This window comes from Mus caroli, unplaced genomic scaffold (assembly GCF_978045245.1).
Source record: "Mus caroli unplaced genomic scaffold, Mus_caroli_1 scaffold_4, whole genome shotgun sequence".
Taxonomy (NCBI): domain Eukaryota; kingdom Metazoa; phylum Chordata; class Mammalia; order Rodentia; family Muridae; genus Mus; species Mus caroli.
The window spans coordinates 37,890,747-37,910,401 of record NW_028227259.1 but is presented as its reverse complement, the minus strand read 5'-3'; the positions used below and the strand labels follow the sequence as shown (position 1 = coordinate 37,910,401).

At 54.9% G+C, this 19,655-nt stretch overlaps 1 protein-coding gene and 1 long non-coding RNA gene across 4 annotated transcripts; one reads left to right on the top strand and one right to left on the bottom strand.

The window, feature by feature from the left end:
- Nucleotides 1-2,660: 2,660 nt before the first annotated feature.
- On the bottom strand, nucleotides 2,661-14,096 carry Hmx1 (H6 family homeobox 1). 3 transcript variants are annotated; one of them, XM_029477059.2, is made up of 2 exons: nucleotides 13,633-14,096; nucleotides 2,661-3,249 (listed from the first exon to the last, which is right to left on the bottom strand). In XM_029477059.2, exons 1-2 carry the CDS (start codon nucleotides 14,006-14,008, stop codon nucleotides 3,092-3,094), a joined length of 534 nt encoding a protein of 177 aa, XP_029332919.1. In that variant the 5' UTR covers nucleotides 14,009-14,096; the 3' UTR covers nucleotides 2,661-3,091. The 3 variants fall into 3 exon arrangements, 2 of the variants coding, with proteins under 2 accessions (XP_029332919.1, XP_021019390.1); XR_015046828.1 differs by lacking the exon at nucleotides 13,633-14,096 and adding an exon at nucleotides 5,256-6,137 and having other exon boundaries at nucleotides 3,173-3,249; XM_021163731.3 differs by lacking the exon at nucleotides 2,661-3,249 and adding an exon at nucleotides 10,239-11,380.
- Nucleotides 3,041-4,850, top strand: LOC110295066 (uncharacterized). Its single transcript, XR_003836675.2, has 4 exons — nucleotides 3,041-3,101; nucleotides 4,022-4,090; nucleotides 4,227-4,320; nucleotides 4,790-4,850. It is a non-coding gene; the product is annotated as an uncharacterized LOC110295066 (long non-coding RNA).
- Nucleotides 14,097-19,655: the final 5,559 nt, after the last annotated feature.

The following is a 19,655-nucleotide window of genomic DNA, read 5'->3' as shown; positions in this document are numbered from 1 at the left end:
CTAGCTCCTCACTGGCACTCCAGTGCAGACTCATCACAGCCAGGGAGCTCTCGGGCTCTCATCTGCCTGGGCTCTTCTTCAAGCTCTGGGTCTGGCTCTAAGGAGCTGTGGACAGATACAGTGGGGCAACCCAGCGTGTGTCAAGCAGTCTTGAGTTAACTGATGGAGTGAGGAGCTCTAACAGAAGTTAGCAGATGGAATGCCCAGCCAGGAAGCCACCCAGCAGTGAGAATTGGGGGGAGGACTTCAGGGAAGTTTGCCCTTCTGACCAAGTGCCACAGAGCAGCTGTGGTGACAGGCCAGATCTTCCCAAGTGTCTGCTCTATTTTGTGGTAAAGAGATGCTTTCTGGGCTACCCTCCTTCAATGTCCTCCCCTGTATCAGTCACATGACATTGGAGAAGCCGCCCATCCACCCACACTTGAGGAGCCTTGACTGACTAACACACACACACACACACACACACACACACACACACACACACACATCAGTCAGGGTACAGCACTGACCTGGGATCTCTGTGGAGGGTCACAAGCTTAGGCTCCACAGAACACTGGGATGGATCCACATTGGCTGCAGACGGTAGGGCAGCAATCCAGCATGCGCACGCCTGTGCATTTTTATTTGAGGGAGGGTGCCTGAATACCTGTAGTGGTTGATGCTGCACACCGACATGGCTAGGGCATGGTCCTCAAGTGTCTAGATGCTGCTGGGAAGGGAGTTTTTTGAAATATGACAAACATTTAAAGGAGACACTGGGTAAAACCAAATGGCTACCACAGTACCGTGGGTTTCTTATAAGTTCTCCCAAGCCAAAACAGAGATTATCTGAGGGGAAGGGTTTCTCCTAGTGGCTGCAGAATGGAACCTCTGTCTAGGTTTCTAGTCCACTCATGAGATGTACACACACAGGAGAGCATCAACCCTTGTTTGAATTTCCAGCATGCCTGTCTACCCATGCAGTTTCTCACTTGCCCGTCTGTCTGTCTGTCTGTCTGCCCAGTGCATCCTGGAGTTCCACTTTCTTCGGAGAATCCTGACCACCACTTAGCAGCAAACACAGGTCAGGCGGGCGTATGGTAGTCAGAGTTCCAGCACCAAGCACGTTCATCCGCATCTGTTAGCAGTAAGTGTGCATTCTACGCCTTATGTCCTGAGAAAAAGCAAGGTCAGTAACCACTGCTCTCCGCCTCCTCCTGTGGAGACACCAGGTGAAGGATCCCTGGGGCTCACAGGCTGGGTGCGGCTTTGCTTGCCCCTTAAGGCTGAGAGCTAAGAGTGCAGTGTTTTAGTCACTGAGTCTAGGAAACAGGATGGCTGGCAGACAGGCCATCCCTGCTGCCCTAGTAGGGGCTTTGGAGAAGAGACCTGGGAAAGCGGCTTCCCAGTGACGGCTTGCCTGGAGAGAACACTGGAATTTGAGGGTTTCTGGAGCAGGAAGCAATTGGGACCTGAAACAGCGCTAATAAGTGCCAACTTCACTAGCCTGCCTGGACTGAGGGAACCTCTGACGTTCGATTGGAGCGCTTGGGGACAGATACACAAGGAACCTAGAAAAGCACCCTGTCAGGGAAGGAATTAGTGCGAAAATAGCCAAGTTCACAGCCAGCCATGAAGTACAAGCATGGGGTGGGGTGGGGTGGGGGACTATGTGGCTGGGTTCCAGGTAAAAATAATAGGCTGGTGACAGATTTCTTTAAAAACATAAAAACAAACAAGCAAACAGACACCCTGGAATGACAAAAGAGCAGTTGAGGAGAGGCTGGGGATGAGCTTGGAGGTAGAACCTGCTTGCCTGGTATTCGAGGGGCCCTGGGATTACTGCCCAGCACTGTAAATAAAAGAAAAGGCAGGATGAGAAAAGAGGGTCCAGGTACCTTCCCGGTTGTAGGAGGAGGCCAAGGTACAAGCTAAGGACTCGCTGGGGTACGCAGAGGTACGGGATCTTGACGGTAGTCTTTCTGCCCTTTGTGAAAGCAGACCACTTAACATTGTGTGCATTAGATTTTACGTATGATGGATGCATTAGTAGCTTTGATAAAACAGAATGGGTAGAGGAACGGGGAGCCGTGAGGACATACTGGGTTTTTATTTGTGTTTATTTTGCTGACAATTTGCCAGTTCCACCTGGAAAGCTCAAACCCCCAGCCTGGGGGTCTCTCAGTTTAAACCTTTACTGTATCCAAGTGAAAACGAACTTTTTTTTTTCCTTCAAAGATTTGGTGAGAGGCTCCACATTATGCAAGTGGATTCCATACTCTTGAGAACTTCAGGGCTTGTAAGCCTCTGGTGGGGTCTATAAAGCTAGCATTTAGGAGGTGAGTGAGGTTAGAAGGGCCAGGAGCTGGAAGCCAGCTTGAGTTAGTTACAAGGCAGATCTTATCTCAAAAATAATAATAATAACAACAATATTAAGCAGACTTGTCTGTCTGGAGTGAGTTTTCATCTTGGAAGCCTGAAGAGAGCTTTTCTTCCAGAATGCTTGATCACACCTTTAATTTTTCTGCTCCGACAATACATTTCCTATTTGCAAACAAACCAATGAATAGGTTAGTGAACGTTCAGGCTTGAAGCCTACTTGAAGCCTTGGATTTCATCGCCAGCCCTGCAAAAACTAAGAATATGTTAAAAACAAAACAAACTCAGCCAGGATTGGTGGTGGCAAACCTTTACTCTCAACAGACTAGAGACACATGGATCTCTCTCTCAATTCGAGGCAACAAACAAACAAACAAACAAACAACATTTAAAGAAGATAAAGAAAAAGGAAAAAACTCAGCTATCCGTGGGTGACTGAATTTGGAAAGCCCCTTCTGTGTGTGTGTGTGTGCGCGCGCGTGTGCGCGCGCGTGTTTAATTTTCTATAACGAACACCGCTTCTCTGCGCGCAGCTGGGGCCGTGCAGAACCGATTGGCTAGCGGCCGGGGAGGCCAGCGGGCCTGGGCCCTGCTTGCCCCGGCAGAAGGGCCAAAGGATAGGTCCGTGTCCCAGCGCAGGGGCCCAAGCGGTCGCTGTGCTTCGGAGCTGCCTGGCTCTTCTCTCGTCTGAGTCGGAAGGTTCGAGGGTCTGACTCCGGAAGCCTCTGAAGATCTAGTCTAAGGTGAGCGCCAAGTTCCCCGCGGACCACTGGGTACATCCCGCCGCCCTGCGCGCCTCGCCGGCTCCGGAGCGCGTCGCCTCCCCGCGGGCTGCGGGTCCCAGGGGCGAGGTCCTCGGCGCGGCGGAGGGTGGAGGGCCGAGGGGCGGCTCTTAAGGAAAAGAAGTTGAATCATCAGAGAAACCATTAGGCTAATGTGATGTGCTGTAAGGCGTGGGATCAATGCGGCCAGGCCGCTGGGGGGTGGGGGGACGCGGGCCGCCGAGCATGCGAGGCTCCTGCCCATTTGGGGGAAATGGATTTTAGAAATTTCAGAAAGAAAACTCAATCCAAATCTAGATGTAAAGGCGCTGTGGTTGTCAAGCTTCGAGAGCCATTTATGTTGTGTAGGAACAGTGACCTCGGTGGGGTGAAGCCAACATCAGGTGGGTACAGTGACCTCAAGGGGCGAAGCCAAGAGTGAGGTTCTAAAGAAACAGATGAGAGTTCTGACACTGGATGAGGGATGAAAGAGCTACTGGGGAAGTGACAGTGGCTCCTCAGCTGGACATTTTGGAACCTCAGATTCCCTCAGACACTGGCTTCTACTCCTCCATGTTTGGGCAGAGTTGGATACAGAGATACCCAAACCTATGCAGAGCCCGCTCTGAGCGCAAGACCCCAGGCTTAGGGGCACAATGCTCTCCCAACTAGTCCTATGTTGCTATGAGGGACATCGAATCCCACAGTAAAGGCAAGGCTCAGGCCCTAGACCAGAGCCTGGGCACATGGCTCCACCAGGTAGGTCCCATGATATTAAGGTGGGTGAATAGAGGCCCCAGAAGAGAATGAGCTTCTTCAAGATTTGAACAGCTTCCCCATTCCATCCTCTCTGTCCCCAAAAGCCCTTCTTCTTGCTGGCCCAAAGTACTGTTCCCTTCTAGAGAAAAGAGGAAGGCTGTGGGCTGCGACATGTCTTGGGGCCACAATGGACTTGTACATACAATGACCAGGTAAGATTGGGCCTGGACATTTCTGGGGAGGAGGGATGCTCAGAGGCAAGCCTCCCGTTCTTCACAGCCGCCCTTAGGAGGTAAAGCGGATCCGGAAAATGATTAAGGTCTTTTCTCCACAACCAATTTCGGTCAGCCCCAAGGGCACATGGCATCATTCTGCTTGCTTGCTTGTCATTGTTTGCCGTCTGCACGGCCTGGAGGTCTGAGGAAACCCTGCTAGGCTCCGGGTGAGTTCTAGCTTCTGTCTCCAAGCTTTTAAAAAGGAAACGAATGAATTCCAGTGTAGGGCCCTCAGACCTACTCCCTGGTGTGGAGAACTCTCTGGAAGGAGTGGGGGATCTTGAGAGACAGTGGGCTCTCCTACTTCTGGCCCCCTCATTTGCCCAGTTGAAAAGAAATCCCAACATTGCCACCGTCTCCCCGATCACGAGATGCGTGAGCCTTGGAGTCAGACTGGGACTGATTATTTTTCGAACACACAGCTAGGATAGCACCCCTGTATGTGGTGGGGGCACGGTACAGCTGTGAGGCTCGGCTCACAGTCTTAAGATGGGAGTATCTCTACCAGTAAGAAGCGCGGGCCCCATCCCAGACACCGGGATCCAGGAAAGACACAGAGCGTAGTGAGCTTCCCCCTGCGCCCCGTGTGCTGGGGAAGGTCTGTGCCCGGGGACCAGGCTGAGCTCCTCCCACCAGGTGGGTCCACCTTCTGTCCTCGGCCAAGGCGAGCGTTTCCTGGACTCCACCAGCACCCGCGTTCATGTATCCCCCGCCTCATTCCCGATGCCTTCCGGACCTCGGCGTCCCCACCTCCATCCCATGCCCTCGGCTCGGAAAGGAACCTTTACTATGTGGCGCTGGGCACCTATACCGCGTAAGGACACGCAGGGTGAGGTGGGTAGGAGACGAGAGGTGAGGACGGAGGGGAGGGTCTGCAGACCGCAGCAGACTGCGAGACGCCAGGTGAGCGGCCTAGGCGGGATCGGAGGGGCGCCGCGGGCCGGGCGGGGCTGGACCCGGCGCGGGGGCGGGGCGGGACTGCGAGCCACAGGGTCCCTTGAGACTGCCCGGAGCGCCTAAGCCCAGCAAGGCCGGAGGAGGGCCGGCGTCTCATCCCGGGCTCCGCAGTACGCACCCCACCCCCCATGTCTCTCACTCCTACCTGATGGCGAAACAGGGCCTCGCGGCACCGGCAGAAAGGTGCTGACAGGGGATCTGCAGCCGTGTCCTCAGCCGGGTGGGTCGAAGCGCGCTGAGTCCGGGACCCGTAGTGGGAGGCAGGGCCAAGAAACCAGAGCGCCCGTCGCAGGGAAGGAGTCACGTCCCGCACGGCGAAGAAGGATCGCGGCCACTGGGGCGAGTCGAGCGGGAGAATAACGTCGCTGTGTCCCGGGAGAACCAAGAGAACCAGCAGGCGGAGGGCGAGGAAGGGAGACATTCCAGGGCGAGCGCAGAACCATGGCTAGCAGGCGTCCGGACCCGCAGAGGTGGTGCCCCTGCCATCCCGGATCACGCAGAGCCCGCAGGTGCTTGGTCTGCTTAGCGGTCTCCGGCCCTGGGCTTCGCGGAGGTCCGGATGCAGCCCTTCTCCATCCACCCTTTGCGAGTGTCGCCTGTGGGCCCCCAGCCTCCTTCCCGCATTCTGCGCCGCAGATCCCGTGTGCGCCAGAAACAGAAGACCTAGATCCCAGACCAGAAAGGCGGCCGCAGGGCACTACCCCACACTGTGTTGCAAGGCCCCGACCTTTAAGCCCTTTTGCCCTCTCTCAGGCGCCCGGACCCCGGGTGAAGAGTCCGGTGCGGTCACCGTGACCAGTGTGAGAGGGATGAAACCCCGGAAAGCTGCGTGGGGAGAAGGGGGGGGGCGTTTGAGACCAAAATAGTTGTAAAGCTAAGTATGTGAGCTTTAACGGTCAAGTTCTAGCTTAGCCGCGAGGATGCACAGCTTTTAAAAAGCAGTTTTAAGTGAACCCAGGTGAGACTCAGATTGGGTGAAAATAAAATTGGAACATACGGCAGCTTCTCGGGTGGAAAGTCACCCTTTCCCCGCCCCGCCCCGCCCCGCTCCCCACCAAGCACAAATCCTCCCGTTTCCACGGTCTGGTTAAACAGATTTACTTAGGTTTATTTTCAAGCCTGCCTCTGGACCTTCCGCAAGTACGGACTCCTAATCAAGTCCATTCCCCTTTTAATTTTGCTGCGTATTTTCGATAAACCAACATTACATCATTTCATTGGTAAACTTAGAAATTTACAAATTTATGCAATTTACTTTAAAATTAAATGCACTTTAATTTTTTGTTTTTGTTTTTAAGGTAACCGTCTGACTAAAAAACATAGTCCCAACAAATTCTTAGTCTAGCTTTGATGTATGGTGGCAGGACACATACTTTTGTTGTTTTGTTTTTTTTTTTTGTTGTTGTTGTTTTGGTTTGGTTTTTTGAGACAGGGTTTCTCTGTATAGCCCTGGCTGTCCTGGAACTCACTCTGTAGACCAGGCTGGCCTCGAACTCAGAAATCCGCCTGCCTCTGCCTCCTGAGTGCTGGGATTAAAGGCGTGTGCCACCACGTCCGGCTTGTTGTTTTGTTTTTTGTTTGTTTTTCTGTTCTGGTTTTACTGAACTGACTGGGTAATAATACCTACAAACACCTTTACGATGATAATAATAATAATAAAAAAAAAAACACTACACAACCAACCAAACAAACCCAGCTCCTGCAGGAACCCTGCTCTTCCTGGCTTCCCCAATAACCCATAGGAAGCACACTAGCTTGTCCCCATTTCCCCTCAGTCCTGGAACCTGTGGGCAACTAACTGAGAGTGAGCATATGCTGTGAGGACAGCCACCTCTCCTTTTTCCTTCCAGGGCAACCAGACACCCAGGAATCAGTTCCAGGCTAGCTGACTAGCAGAGTTCCTGGGACCCCATTCTCCCAAGTCCTTTCTCTATAGCGTTTTGATGAATGCCTGCTCTGGTAGCTGAGCAAGTTCACTGTAGCAAAGGGACCTCCCTCCTTCTCCAGCACTGGACTGCCCAGTCCTAGAGAACCCGCAGGAGCTGCTCTCTGGCTGGTGGCCCAGAGTCCAGGCTACAGCGAAGCACTGCTTTCATTTTCTACCTTGTTGCTGGGGGGCTGGGGAAGGGGAGCTGGGCAACAGAAGGCAGCTGTAGAGAGAAAGAGAAAATAAGGCTTAGCTTACCTGGCCAGTGCCCAGCCCCTGGGTCTCAACCCAGCTGGGCTGTTTTCTGGGTGAGGGCAGAGCCCTGCTCTGGGGAGCTTCCTCCCTGAGCAATCGGATGTGTGATTGTGTGAGAGAGAGTTGTCTGTCCTGCAGCTTTCCTGCAGCTGTCAGGGTAGGGGTGCAGTTCTCGGAAAGACTTCATTGTTCCCATGCCTACTGTTGTTTGCTCTGATTTGGGACAAAGCATGAAGGAGTCTTCCTGGATGTCCTTACTCTCTGAGCCACCACCCCACCCTGCCCAGGACCTAGACCAACGAGCTAGCCTAGGGCTGCTTCCATACTCCTGGTAGAAACTCAGGACACTCTGACAGGCTGGGAACCTCACATGCCCTGCTCCAGCATGAACACTGTTTGTTTCTTATACAGAATCAAGAGAGTTATGTGCCAAATGGCTTGTGATGGGGAAACTGGGGGCTCAAAAATAGGGCTTGGCCGTGAGACTCCTCTTGCCAGTAAGGCAGGGTCCACTAAGGTGGACCACTTGGATCTCATGAGCAGGAGCCTCTGCAGTTCAGAGTGATGGCAGCTGGACCTCACTTAGCTGTGAAGGAGGATGGACCAGAAACCAGTGAGAGGTTAAGCTCACCTGGCAGAGACAGATCGAAACCATTCATCTTCTGCCAGCAACAGTCAATGCGAGGAGGTGTGCCTGCAATCGATGCCAGGATCCCGGACTCACGAAGGCCCCCAGCCAGGCCTGGCACCCTCCAGGACTTGAGTGTTGCCTGTTGAATTGGAATTAGGTCTCTCTGCTTAGGGCTGCCTTCCTACACTGCACCCCAAAAGCTGGTGGATACTTATGGGGCATGGCGAGCTTGCCTGAGTCTGGCAAGCTGAACTAGTTGGGGAGCTTCCTCCTGCATCACTGGGTCCAGTTCCTAGCTCTAGGAGAAACCATGTTCCTAAGACCGCCATGGGAGGCTACAAGATGATTAGGGAGGTGGGAAGCTCTCCTGCCCAGTGATGCTAATTCTAAAATACACACACACACACACACACACACACACACACACACACACATATATTATCACGCACGCACGCACGCACGCACGCACGCACGCACACACCCCTCACTTCCCCAATTGATGGAGTAAGGTTCTACTGCAGGTGCCCATAGGATACTGTCCCTTGTGACTCCTTGTGGCAAGTGACTCTCCAAGGGTATTTCACTGTGTCTTGGTAGGACATTCTGATGAGGACACATTTGCTGGGCTGAAGACACCTTGTGGTCAGTGTGTGATCTCAGCCCAAGACATTGGAGAGAAATGGGAATAAAATGGTGGTCTCACAATGAGTTTCTCGTCCTGGGTTTATCTGTGCATTTTGAAAGGGCTGAAAAGTGAGGGGGGCAGTGACCTGAGCCCCCTGAGGCCTTGACAGTGGAGCCAGCATTTCCACCTGGACCACTGGGGTGTGGGGTGTGTAGGGATGGAGGGGTGCCATGGGAAGCACCCTTTGTGTATACAGGAAAGAGTCCCACTGCTTGTGGGAACCTGTGCTGTGCTAGTGTCTGAGCACCCGATCCTTTCCAGGATGGACAGACATTTATCCTGAGAACAGAACAAAAACAGCCACAAAGCCATGGGCACCAAAGTCTGGCGATGGCACAGTGGAAAGGTGAGGAGGAGAGGGAGAGGTAGACCTGCCCATTCTGTCTGGGGACAGCCTGTAGCCTGTGTGGCTGCTGACCGGGTGTTCAAGGCTTTCGAGAACTCCATTGAAAAAAGTAAAACTCACCAAAGTGTATTGTCTCTCCCAGACAAAGCCTGCAAAAGCTGGTTTACTCATGGCAAAGCAGTTCTGAGTGTCCCAAGGAGGAAGAATGCCCAGGCTCCAAACTCTGACTGGCTGACTGATATGGAAGGCTGACTCAAAGATGGTCAAGGACCAATGTCCCTTCCACACGAATCTCAAAATACGCGAATTCTCGGGGCATATGAACGAAAGCAGCAGCAGATAGAAGAGGTGCTCCATGGAGCACCACCACCTAGGTCTCCATACTGGAAACTCGCTCTTTGTAATGGGGTGGGGTCAAGAAAACACACACACACACACACACACACACACACTCACTCACTCCTAAGACAGACTGACTCCCCCAGGCCCCTGTCTTCTTCTAGGCTGTCTGGCGCCACCTTGGGCGCCCCTGGCCCACGTGGACTGATGGCTGCACATCTTCTCTGTGGGGTGTCTGCTTTCGGGTGGAGCAGGGAGGAAGACAGGTTTTCCTCTGGGAGTGACCAGATCCCTTCAAATTTGGAATGTCCTCTCCCAATTCGGTTCAAAAGCACACCAAATAAAGCACCACTCCACACCTGTAGGCAGGAACAAGTCAGTATGGGGGCAATGGAGATGTGTGACCCAGGTGGTCCAACACTGTTCAAGCAACCTCCCCTGAGAGCACACAGAGGGTACCAATGACCAGGGGAGGCAGGAGCAAGCACCCCCGTGCCCTGCTAAAGAGCCAGAGCTTTGTTTCAGATCAAAGAATTTCGACACACATCCTGCTGTGTGTCCCAAGTGCAGGTAAGGGCAGTGGCCACACAGCCTCATGAACTCCCATGACCAAGTTGGTGGCCAGAGAGCCCTACCTTCATCTGCCATGCCTTTGGTCTCAGTCCTACAACAGTCATCTTTCCATCTCTGTTCCTTCCTCCTGGACCCCCTAAGCCTTCCACAGAAGTGTAGCTAGGCCTCTCAGTCACAAGCAGGGTAAAATTTAGGACCATAAACCAGGAGGGTGTCTCCAGCCTGACTTGCCCACCTACCCCGGAGCAGCCTTCCCAAAGTCCCTAGCCAGGTTTGGGAGGGAAGTACCACACACTCAGGCCTGCTACAAGAAGTGGCTCTGCCCTAGCGACCACACGGCTGCGAGTCCATCAAGAAAACGTCCCTTTTTATTCCATATGCAAAGAAGTAGATTTATCACAGAAAAAAGAAAAAAAAAGTCTTGTCAAGCCAAGAGAACCAAGGCCGCCAAGAGAGAAGCCCTCTTCGGAAAAGAGGCCCAAGATGAGTTGTCCCAAGGCCCGCAGCTCTCTGTACTGTCCCTTGGAAGGGGCCCCTGATGTCTGGGTTCCTGCAAGATCCCTCCCGAGAAAAGGACAATCTGAATTAGGGCCAGGATGCCTCGGGACAGTCGCCGTGTGGTTCCTCGGCCAGCCCATTCCAAGTGTCCGTTTGCTGACTCGGAGCCGGCCTCTGCTGCAGCACTCCGTGCTGGCGAGAGCTAGCGCATCGCCCTGGCTTTCGATCGGAACGGGTCTCCAGTCCTGCAGCTGGCTGCGAGTCCCGGCTGCCGCCGCTGTCCGGTACACTCTGGAGCAGCTGCCCACGGAGACGGCCGCTCGAGGGGCTGCGAGGCGCGCGGCGCCTCCCCCACTCCCCCGCACCGCCTCCTACATGGAGGGTGCCGGCTCACACAAGCCCTGGCATCTGCGCGCGAAGGAAGGGAACCGAGGCGGCGGCAGGGAAGGCGGCCAGCGGGTAAGCAAGCGCACCCGAGAAACCAAGCAGCGGCGGCGGCGGTGCGGGTGCGGGCGGCGCCAGCGGGAAGGGCAGCGCGGGCCCCGCGGCGGCCGGGGGACTCTCGTGGTAGATCACCGGCACGCGGACCAGGCGCTGCGCGCCCGGCGGAGACAGGCTGGCCGCCTCCAGCTCCGCTGCCAGCTGCCGCTTCCACTTGTTGCGGCGGTTCTGAAACCAGATTTTGACCTGCGTCTCGGTGAGCTGCAGCGAGGCGGCGAGGCCCGCGCGCTCCGCGCTGCTCAGGTAGCGCTTCAGATCGAAAGTGGACTCGAGCTGGAAGACCTGGCTGCGCGAGAAGACCGTGCGCGTCTTCTTCCTGCGGCCGCCGCGCGCCTCCCCTGTCGCCGCCGCCGCCACCGCCGGAGGCTCGGCCAACTCCGCCGCCTCCTCCCCGCCGGTCGCCGGGCCCTGCGTCGTCACCTCCCGCGGAACGGTTCCTGGCCCGGGGCACCGCGGCCAGGCGCTCTCTGCGCGGCCCATCTCCTCGCAGGTCTCCGGAGAGTCCCGGTCGCTTGCTGCAGGGGAGAAACGGGCATAGTGGTAGGTTCTAAGGGTCTGCCCTAGAAGGAGTCACTAAAACTGGCTTCCTCCCTTCAAATCCTCCTCACTCAAATGCTACAAACTGGGAAACATTCCCGCGTAGGGGTTGCGGGGGCGGGGGAGCGGGTAAGGGTGAGGGCAGGAAATTAGCAGAGGCCAAAAATGAAGCCCAGGTCCTGGGCTGCAGCAAACACGTGGCAGCGCACACCCAGAGAAGGACAGAGAAAATTCTCGAAAGAAAAAGGCTAACTCAAAAGACAAACTGACATCTGAGACTGCCCCTGGCTCAGCTCTACCTCAGCCCCCACCACACCGCCAACTCGCAAAAGGCTGGCAGAGGACGGGGACAAAAGAAATGTTGTCCTTCAAAGTTATGTACACAGAGAGACTAACATACAACCTAGCCGCCAGGGGCTGTGAACTCCCCATCACACACGTGGAGCAGACATCAAGGAAAAAACTCTTAGAAGAAACAAATGCACATTCCCCAGAGAAATCCCACCGGGTGACATTGGGCACAATCCTGACCCAGACACCCTCAGACACCCAGACACCAGGCCCTCTGCAGCAGCAAAATGTGCTCCAAGAGACCAAGGAGTAAGGCTACCGATCACAGCATCCCTACCCTGCCCCAACCATCTCCTATGCTTGTTTGGGGTCTTGCCCACAGAGGACCTCTGCGCTCATGCTCCAAGTCCCAGATTCAGGGCTTACAAGGGATGTCACCAGGTTAAATAAGTTCCCGTGGGCTCCCAGTTCTCCTCTAGACGTCTGGGTCCATGAAACCAATTCAGACCGGTCTGTCCTTCTGCCTGACCGATGGATCAGAGGTCAAGGTGGGTTTTGGCCCTGGTTATGCCTCGGTACAGTGGACTTGTGCTTACAGCTAAACTCCGCTTGGTTTCCTTGAAAGCATCCCTCTCAGTGCCCATGCAATGTCACCTAGCAGGATGGTGTGTATGCAGCCAGACCATAGGGGAGGTCCTACAAAGGCATCCAAAGCCCCTACACTCACGAAGGTCTGTCCATGAGTTGCCATAAAGTGCTAATCTGTCTCACCTGCTCGCTTGACTCAACAGGAACAGAGAACTCTAACCCGCATCGCACGAAATAAGGCAAAAGGCAGGGGTGACTATTGGACTACAGGTGAGGATGGTCCAACTAAAGGGGAGAATAAAACGCGCCCTGCAAGAGCCTCCTCACTGGATACTACTGCTCCCCTGTTTAAGCTTATGTAAAGAAGGCAGGCATCCCAAACCTGGGCAGGGAGACTTGTCCTACTCCATACCAGGAGCGGGTGAGTACCTAATAGAAAAGAATGGCCCCAGGCCACCTCCTACCCCAAAGCTTATACACAGAGCCTGGGTGGGCACCCTTTAGTTATAAGTCTGTGTGTTTAGGGGCCCGGCTGGCAAAAGGGGCTGGGGTGAGGAAGGCTGAAATACCCTTCTAGTCTCAAGGGTTGCTCTCTAATGAGCAGGTCCTAAGAGAGGTGAGGTCCGGACCCTCTGGAGACAGGCAGTCAGAGTCAGGATGTCAGGATGTCCAGGCCAGAGGGGTAAGTGGGTTCTGGGACTGAGAAGCCCCCACCCCCATTCTCTGAGCCCTCTGCAGGAAACAAAGGCCAAAGAGGGGGAGGGGCAAGAAAAGAAGAGAGGGGTGGGATGGACCCTTCAGAGTGGGCTCCTACCAGCCTCAGCCTTTGGGCCTGAGAAGACCCAAAAGCAGGCTCAGGCCCAGCCCATGGTCTTACTGCAGCAGGGATGGCAAAGGATACTTTGGGGTTGCAATTGCTATAGAAGAAGGCCTCCCATCCAGCCTCCATAGCTGTGGTCTCTCAGCTCTGCCCCCTTTTATTTTAGTGCTTGACCCCCCGCGGTCTCCCCTCCTCTGCCACCCTTCCTCTTCCTTTACTTCTCTTTCACCTTCACTGTTTCTCCAAACACACTATCTTTCCCCCTCTCATCTTTCCGAGGCCTATTTCACTCTCCTCTCTGAAATTTTGTGTTCTTGGGCCTAATCCTAGCCTTAGCAGCCTCCTACATGCAGTGCCATCCCCAGTCTCCAACAATTGTCCATGCTGGCGTTCCAAGGGGATCTCATACCACCCAGGCCCCAGTACACAGGAAGACTAGGAGCTCACTAAGCCCGAAGTCACCAAAAGAATGCATAGGGAGGGAGCAGAGCCCTGACCATTGCCCACCCCTTCCCCCGCAACCTCACTCACTGTCAGGACTCAGACCACCTCCGTAGCCGCCGTGCACCCGTGGGTACCACCGCGTTGCACCTCCGCAGCCGAGCGCGAAGGGCGGGCCGGGCCCAGGAGGCGGCCGGGGCCCTAGGCCCAGTGCCCGGGCCCTCGCCTCCCCGCCCGGCCCGATGCCCGCACGCTGCTGTCGCCGCCGCTGTAGTCGTCGTCGTCGCGCCTGCTCCGGATCCTCGTCCTCCGGGTCGTCGTCGTCCTCCTCCTCTTCCTCGCGGACGCCATCGCCCTGGGTTGAGCGCCCCGCGCCCTTGGCCTCGGCTGCTAGCAGGTTCTCGATGAGGAAGGAGGAGGCGCGAGCCGGTGTGGCGCGCCCGGGCTCGGTCAGCTCATCCGGCATCGCGGCCGCGGGCCCGTCGGGCAAGGCTGGGATCCTGGGGGTCCCTGGTTGCCCGGGGCGCAGCTGCTCTTTCCGGCCCCGTTGGGACAGTGGCGAGAGGCCGCCTGGCGCACGCGCGGCCCGGCCCTGGAGAGCCGCTGCCCGGAGTGAGGGCGTCGGGCTCCACGAGGCGGGCGTCGGCTTCTGTGCCGCGCTGGGCTGGGCGTGAGCGGGTGCGCGCGGACGGCCGTTCCCGCAGCAGCCTCCCTCGCGTTTCTCCGAGCGGTTCAGGTCGCCGCCCCGGCTGGCCTCACTGGAGGGGGGGGAGGGGGCGTGGTCGGGGGCGGGGCGGCGCGAGTTTCGTAGGCTCAGCCCCAAGGACCCGCTGCAGCCCGGAGAGAAGCCGTTGCCGGAGATGCCGCCCGGCCGGACTCTGCGCGCAGGCGGTGGCAGGGCCCAGGGCAGGCGGTCCGGTGGTCCTGGGGGGACGACCCCGCGAGATGCGTTCCGGCGCCCCCCACCCCGGTACCCGCGCCAGGGAGTGGGAGAGGGCGGGGCCTCGGCTGGGAGGTCGACCATTGGCTACAGGGTCGCTGTGAAGCCCAGACTGGCCAATCGCATCCGAGGAGAGCCTTGCTGACCCGCCGGGAGCGTGTCGGAACCCGCAGAACGCTCGGTTTGTGCGTGAGTCCGTGTGACTGTGTATTTTCGCGCGTGTAAGGACTATTGCCGACTGGGCCGCAGTCTTTTTTTAAAAGACCTCGCGTGTAATTTAAAACGGGGATTCTGCCAAACAAGTTTGCAGAGATACAGCATGTTTTAACTCTTACGTGTAACGAAATATGCTTTTGGTGCCATCGCGCTGCGATGGAATGCTCTCATATCCCGGGCTCAGTTTCGGTGTGTAAAGTGAGTCAAGCCCGAAGGTGCCCCATGGTGTCACGCTGGGTAGGAACAGATTACATTCGCGCTGGCACCTCCATGGCCAGGCCTTCTCACTCTCTTCAGGCTGGCAAGAGCTTCGTGCCTAGGCACTGTGCGGGACTGCAGGTCTTGAGGGACAATTCCTCTTTCTGCCTCGCTTGCCCTGCACAAAGTGAATTTTCTTCCCGCTTCAGGAGCAAGGCCGCAGAGGGTAACCCAGACTTCGCTGAGACCCACGGAGCTGTGACCCACTTCCGACAGGAATAGGGGGACAGCCTAGTCACTAAGCGGAGCGCTTCACTGGATGCGGGTTATCACGGAAAGGCCCATCTAGCTGCTCAGTGCGGGTCACAGACAGTGCGTAAGGAAGTGTGTCCCACTGTCCGGGAGAAGGCAACTGCAGGCCCGGAGCCCACTTTGTTTAATCTCCCCAACAAGAGAAATAGAGGGAGGTCACCCTATACTTCAAAGGGAAAAACTAATGTGAAAAGAGAGCGCTTCCTCTCCCTCCCACTCTAAGTGGCTCTTGAAGATATAGGAGGATGGGTGAGCCGCCAGGCTATGGAACCTTTGGGGTCTGCACCCTGGCTAGAAACCTGGATGGGAAGTGGGTTTTGTGCACGATAGGACTTGATTTTGGAGCCATATTGGGCAAAGCAAGAGGAATCGCTGGCAAGCAGCCACATTTCATAGATGAGGGCTCTGAGTCAAAGTTGGGTGTCTCCAACTTTGACTCAGAGTATCCCAAGTGCTGTTACTTCCTGGGTGTCCCAGCTCAGACATACTCAGGGACCTGGGTAGAGGTGGGGGCGGGGAGGGAGAAATTAGCAACGACATTTGTTTGTAGGAATCAGGCACAACCCCTGGGCCGGCCAATCCAGGTTGGTTTTGTTGTTGGTGGTGGTTTGTTTTTGTTTTGATATGGTTTTTCGTTTTTTTCCAGTTAGGGTATCTATGTTAGCCCTGTCTGGCCTCAAATTCAGAGATCCTTTTGCCCCTGCCTCCTGAGTACTGGGATTAAAGGCATGAGGCATCACTGCAGGGCTCGGGGTTGGAAAGGAGCCCTACTAAAAATGGTGATGGGGAGAACCGTCCAACTTGTGCAAGTTCCAGGCTCCCCTTGTGAACAGTACCTTCCTGTTTGTAAAATGGAGCCTGTTGGGTGGGTGCTGTGGCTTCCATTTTATTTCTCTGCTCTCTGGATGGGGGGGGGGCAGGCTGGGCTTCTTAGGCACCAGGGTTGTAATTCCCTCTGCCCTAGGGCCCTAGCCCTTGGTCCTGGCCCCTTGCGGTACACTGTGGGTAAGTGCTGCTCCCATACTCCATTGAGCAGAGAGAGACCTGCCAGACCTGGTGCCTGGTCTTACCCAGCACTCCCTCTGCAGCCATACATCAGAGTGGCGCCTCAGCACTAGACCAGCAAGGGATGGTGGTCAGGAGTGGGGAAAGGGCATCCACCTCTCCTGGTACTGGCTTGGGAGCACTAGAAAGAGGGTGACATCCACACTACTTGGCCTCTGGATCCTACGGACTACAAATGGTGGTACCACTCAGGAGCAGGGTGTGTGTCAGGAACTCCCAAGTTAGCCCTGTGGGTGCTCACCCAGGTCCTGGGGGCCCCAAGCTCAGCCTACACGGAGGAGAGCAGGTTTGTCCCAATTCAAGGCCAATTTGGCTGAGGAAGTAAGGCTGCCAAGCACTAACCCAAGCAGCAATTTCTGGTGCTGCCTTGCCAGAGCCCTCTATATTCCTCCACAGAGTTCTAGGACTGGAGAACTGTCCCCTCCCAAGCCATGCCCATCCATGTTCACACACAGTAGCTGTGCAGGCTGTGGCATCTCTCCCCACTTTATCCTTCTGCCTTGTTTCTGTCTCACCTCTGTGTACTGAGATCTGTCAGGAAACCTGCCAGGCCTTAGCAGAGTCTGCCTGGTCCGGAGGCTGTACTTCACAGATGTCCCCTAAATCTGAGCGATTGGATCTAGGGCCCCAACAGAAGAGTGGCCAGCTGCAGGACCACTTCAGCCCTTCACCAACAAGCCCTTCATTTGGAAAAACTTGACAAAATGCCCATTTTGCGTTTTTTTTTAATTACTATATTTTGCCTCCTTCATCCTTCCCCTGACCCTGCTTCTTCTCACACCGCCCCCTATACACCGCCCAAGTGTCTGCCTACTCTTGGGTTTTGATTGACAAAAGCCAACACTCCATGTGCACTTCCCCAACTTATTTTCAAAGGCAATTACAGCTATGGGTGTGAGGGGATTGGATCCAGGATCCTCTCAGATGTCAAAACCTGCAGGTGTCCAGTTAGTGCAGGCTAGCCTTGTGTTCTAGATAAGGCTCCCACCCCCACCTTCTCAGTGCCCGCACTTGAAGCTTTCACTACCACATCCAGTTGCTGCTTAAAGAAAAAACACAGTAGCATTTGCATGAACATCCTACTGTGTGTTTCAAATGACTCTAGACTGCTGATAGACCTACTAAGATGTGAGACGCTGTGGGGTGGCTGTTTTGCAGCATTTAGGGAGTCGTGGCCAACGGATCTGTGGGATAGATGCAAGTTTTCCTTTGAACTTTCCTTTTTCTGATGCTAAGAATAAAATCCATTTAAAAATAGCTTTGGCCCGTTGGTTGGTTGAATCTGAGGACGGGGTATCTGTATGTAAAGAGAGCCAACTATCACATGTCCTTATACCCAGGCTGGTAAATGCAACACTGTGGTGTTTCGCTTTGTTTGCCTGGCACACCTCTACCACCAACCCACGAACATAACCTCTTTATTTTATATCTTTATGAGGTGGGGGGTACTAGAGTACTAGGGTGCTAGGGAGTCACAAGCTATACCTAAGGAGCTGTATCTTGCCCTGCTATGTCATCTGTATCCACTATGTACTGACTTGACATTCCCATGCCCAAAGTTCTGTTACCGTGACCACGTGGCATGTTTCCCAAGCCCCGAGCTACATAGCAAACAGTTCTCCAGAGCACTAAGGACTCCATGGCTCCCGAGTGGCGTGTCTTCAATTCATGAGGTGTGGGCGTAAGAGGGACAGGCAGCCCGCATCCAGGCAGGCTCATTTTCTCTCAATGGAGGGATCCCTGCAGAGGACCTCAGGACAGGCAGGCAGGCAGAATCTTGCCTGGGGAGCCACATCTATTGCTCTGCGGGAGGGGGAGCAGTGACAGAGAATTCAGTGGGAGGGAATCCACCCTACCCTTCTGCAGAGGCAGCTGGAGAGAGGCCCTTTTGATGCACAGTAAGGAAAAGACCCTTCCCTGCAGTGGTTGTGCTTCTTGGGGGACTTGGGGTGCCTCCCGGTCTCCAGTTATAGATACAGGGACAAGCAGACAACACTAGCACTTCCAAGTCACTGCAGACAGCTGTGGCTCCATCTCCCCCTGTCTGGCCGAGGCAAGAGTTCCCTGATCCCAGTGAAAGTGAAGACCCAGGGCTGAATGAGTTAGGGAGCTAGAGTCAGGTCCTGGAAAGACAGCTGCCAAGAAGGAGAGAGGCCAGCAGGTTCTCTGCAGGGCCAAATAAACAATAGGGCTCTTAATTTGAAAAGCAGTGGGGAGCCACTCAAGGTTGTTAAACTAGAAACTGTTAAAACTGGGAGAATGCTGGGCTAGGCTGACACACACTTTTGATACCAGCACTTGGGAGACAAAGGCAGGTGGATCTCTGAGTTGGAGACCAGCCTGGTCTACAGAGCGAGATGCAGGATAGCCAGGGCTACACAGAGAAACCCTGTCTGGGAAAAAACTAACCAACCCACCAACCAAACAACCTGGAAGAGTAATCTGAAGCCTTTCAGCACCAAAGGAGGTGCTGCCCACTGTCACTAGGACTCACATGGAAGAACTGTGGCCCTTCCTGGGCTGTGGACAGGACAGTGGCCCTTCCTGGGCTGTGGACAGGACTATGGTCCTTTCTGGACTGCCAGCACTCGGCAGGCCTAGCTAGCTTTGGCTGTAGTTACACCTGCAGCAGTAGCCTAGCTGTGCCTTCTCTCCTCTACCCTCTTGGCTCATGTTGGTCAGCAGTCAGTCTCCAGGATCTTGTTGACAGCCACACAACTTCTTCCACATCACAGCCAGCAGGAAACTTTCTCACCCTCCGAGTTGGCAGATTTGAACCAGTGCTGTGCTCTGTCTCTTCACCAGTCACCTCAGCATCTTCAACTGCAAAAGGGACGTAAGACACCCACCATCCACTGAGTCAGATTGTGGGTAGTCCACAGTGTGGACAAACCTTTGTTGTATATTTAAAAACCTTCTCTTTTTTTTAAAAGATGCAAAGAGGGAAAGGGTTTGTTTGTTTGTTGTTTTTGAGACGGAGTCTCACATAATTTAGGCTGGCCCCAAACTCACTATGTAGCTGAGGATGACCTTGAACTGATGGACATCCCTACCTCTGCGCTGGGATTACAGTCAGTCCCACTATGGTGTTAGGACTCAAACTTGCTCCTGGTGAGATAGGCAGGTCCTCTACCAATGGAGCCCTTGGCTATTTGGTTATTTCTGACCCTGAGAAAGTCTCCCTTTAAAACTGAAAATAGGGAGGGGGGTTCTCTGTACTTAGGAGGCTGGAAGGGAAAGGAAGGGGAGGGAATAAGAAGGAGGGGAGGAGGGAGAGGGGGGAAGGGGTAAAAGAGCTGCAGAGGAGGTAGAGTGGGAGCTAGGGTCTGGAAGCTGAGATGGGCCAGGACCAAGAGCTGGGGAACCAGGTGGGGAGGGAATT

Excerpts from the sequence above, each read along its gene's own strand:
- Hmx1 (XM_021163731.3), bottom strand. The coding sequence starts at position 14,008 with ATGCCGGATGAGCTGACCGAGCCCGGGCGCGCCACACCGGCTCGCGCC. Across the intron at positions 11,381-13,632 it reads AGGTGGTCTGAGTCCTGACA|CAAGCGACCGGGACTCTCCG; the intron begins GTGAGTGAGGTT and ends TCTCCCCTGCAG.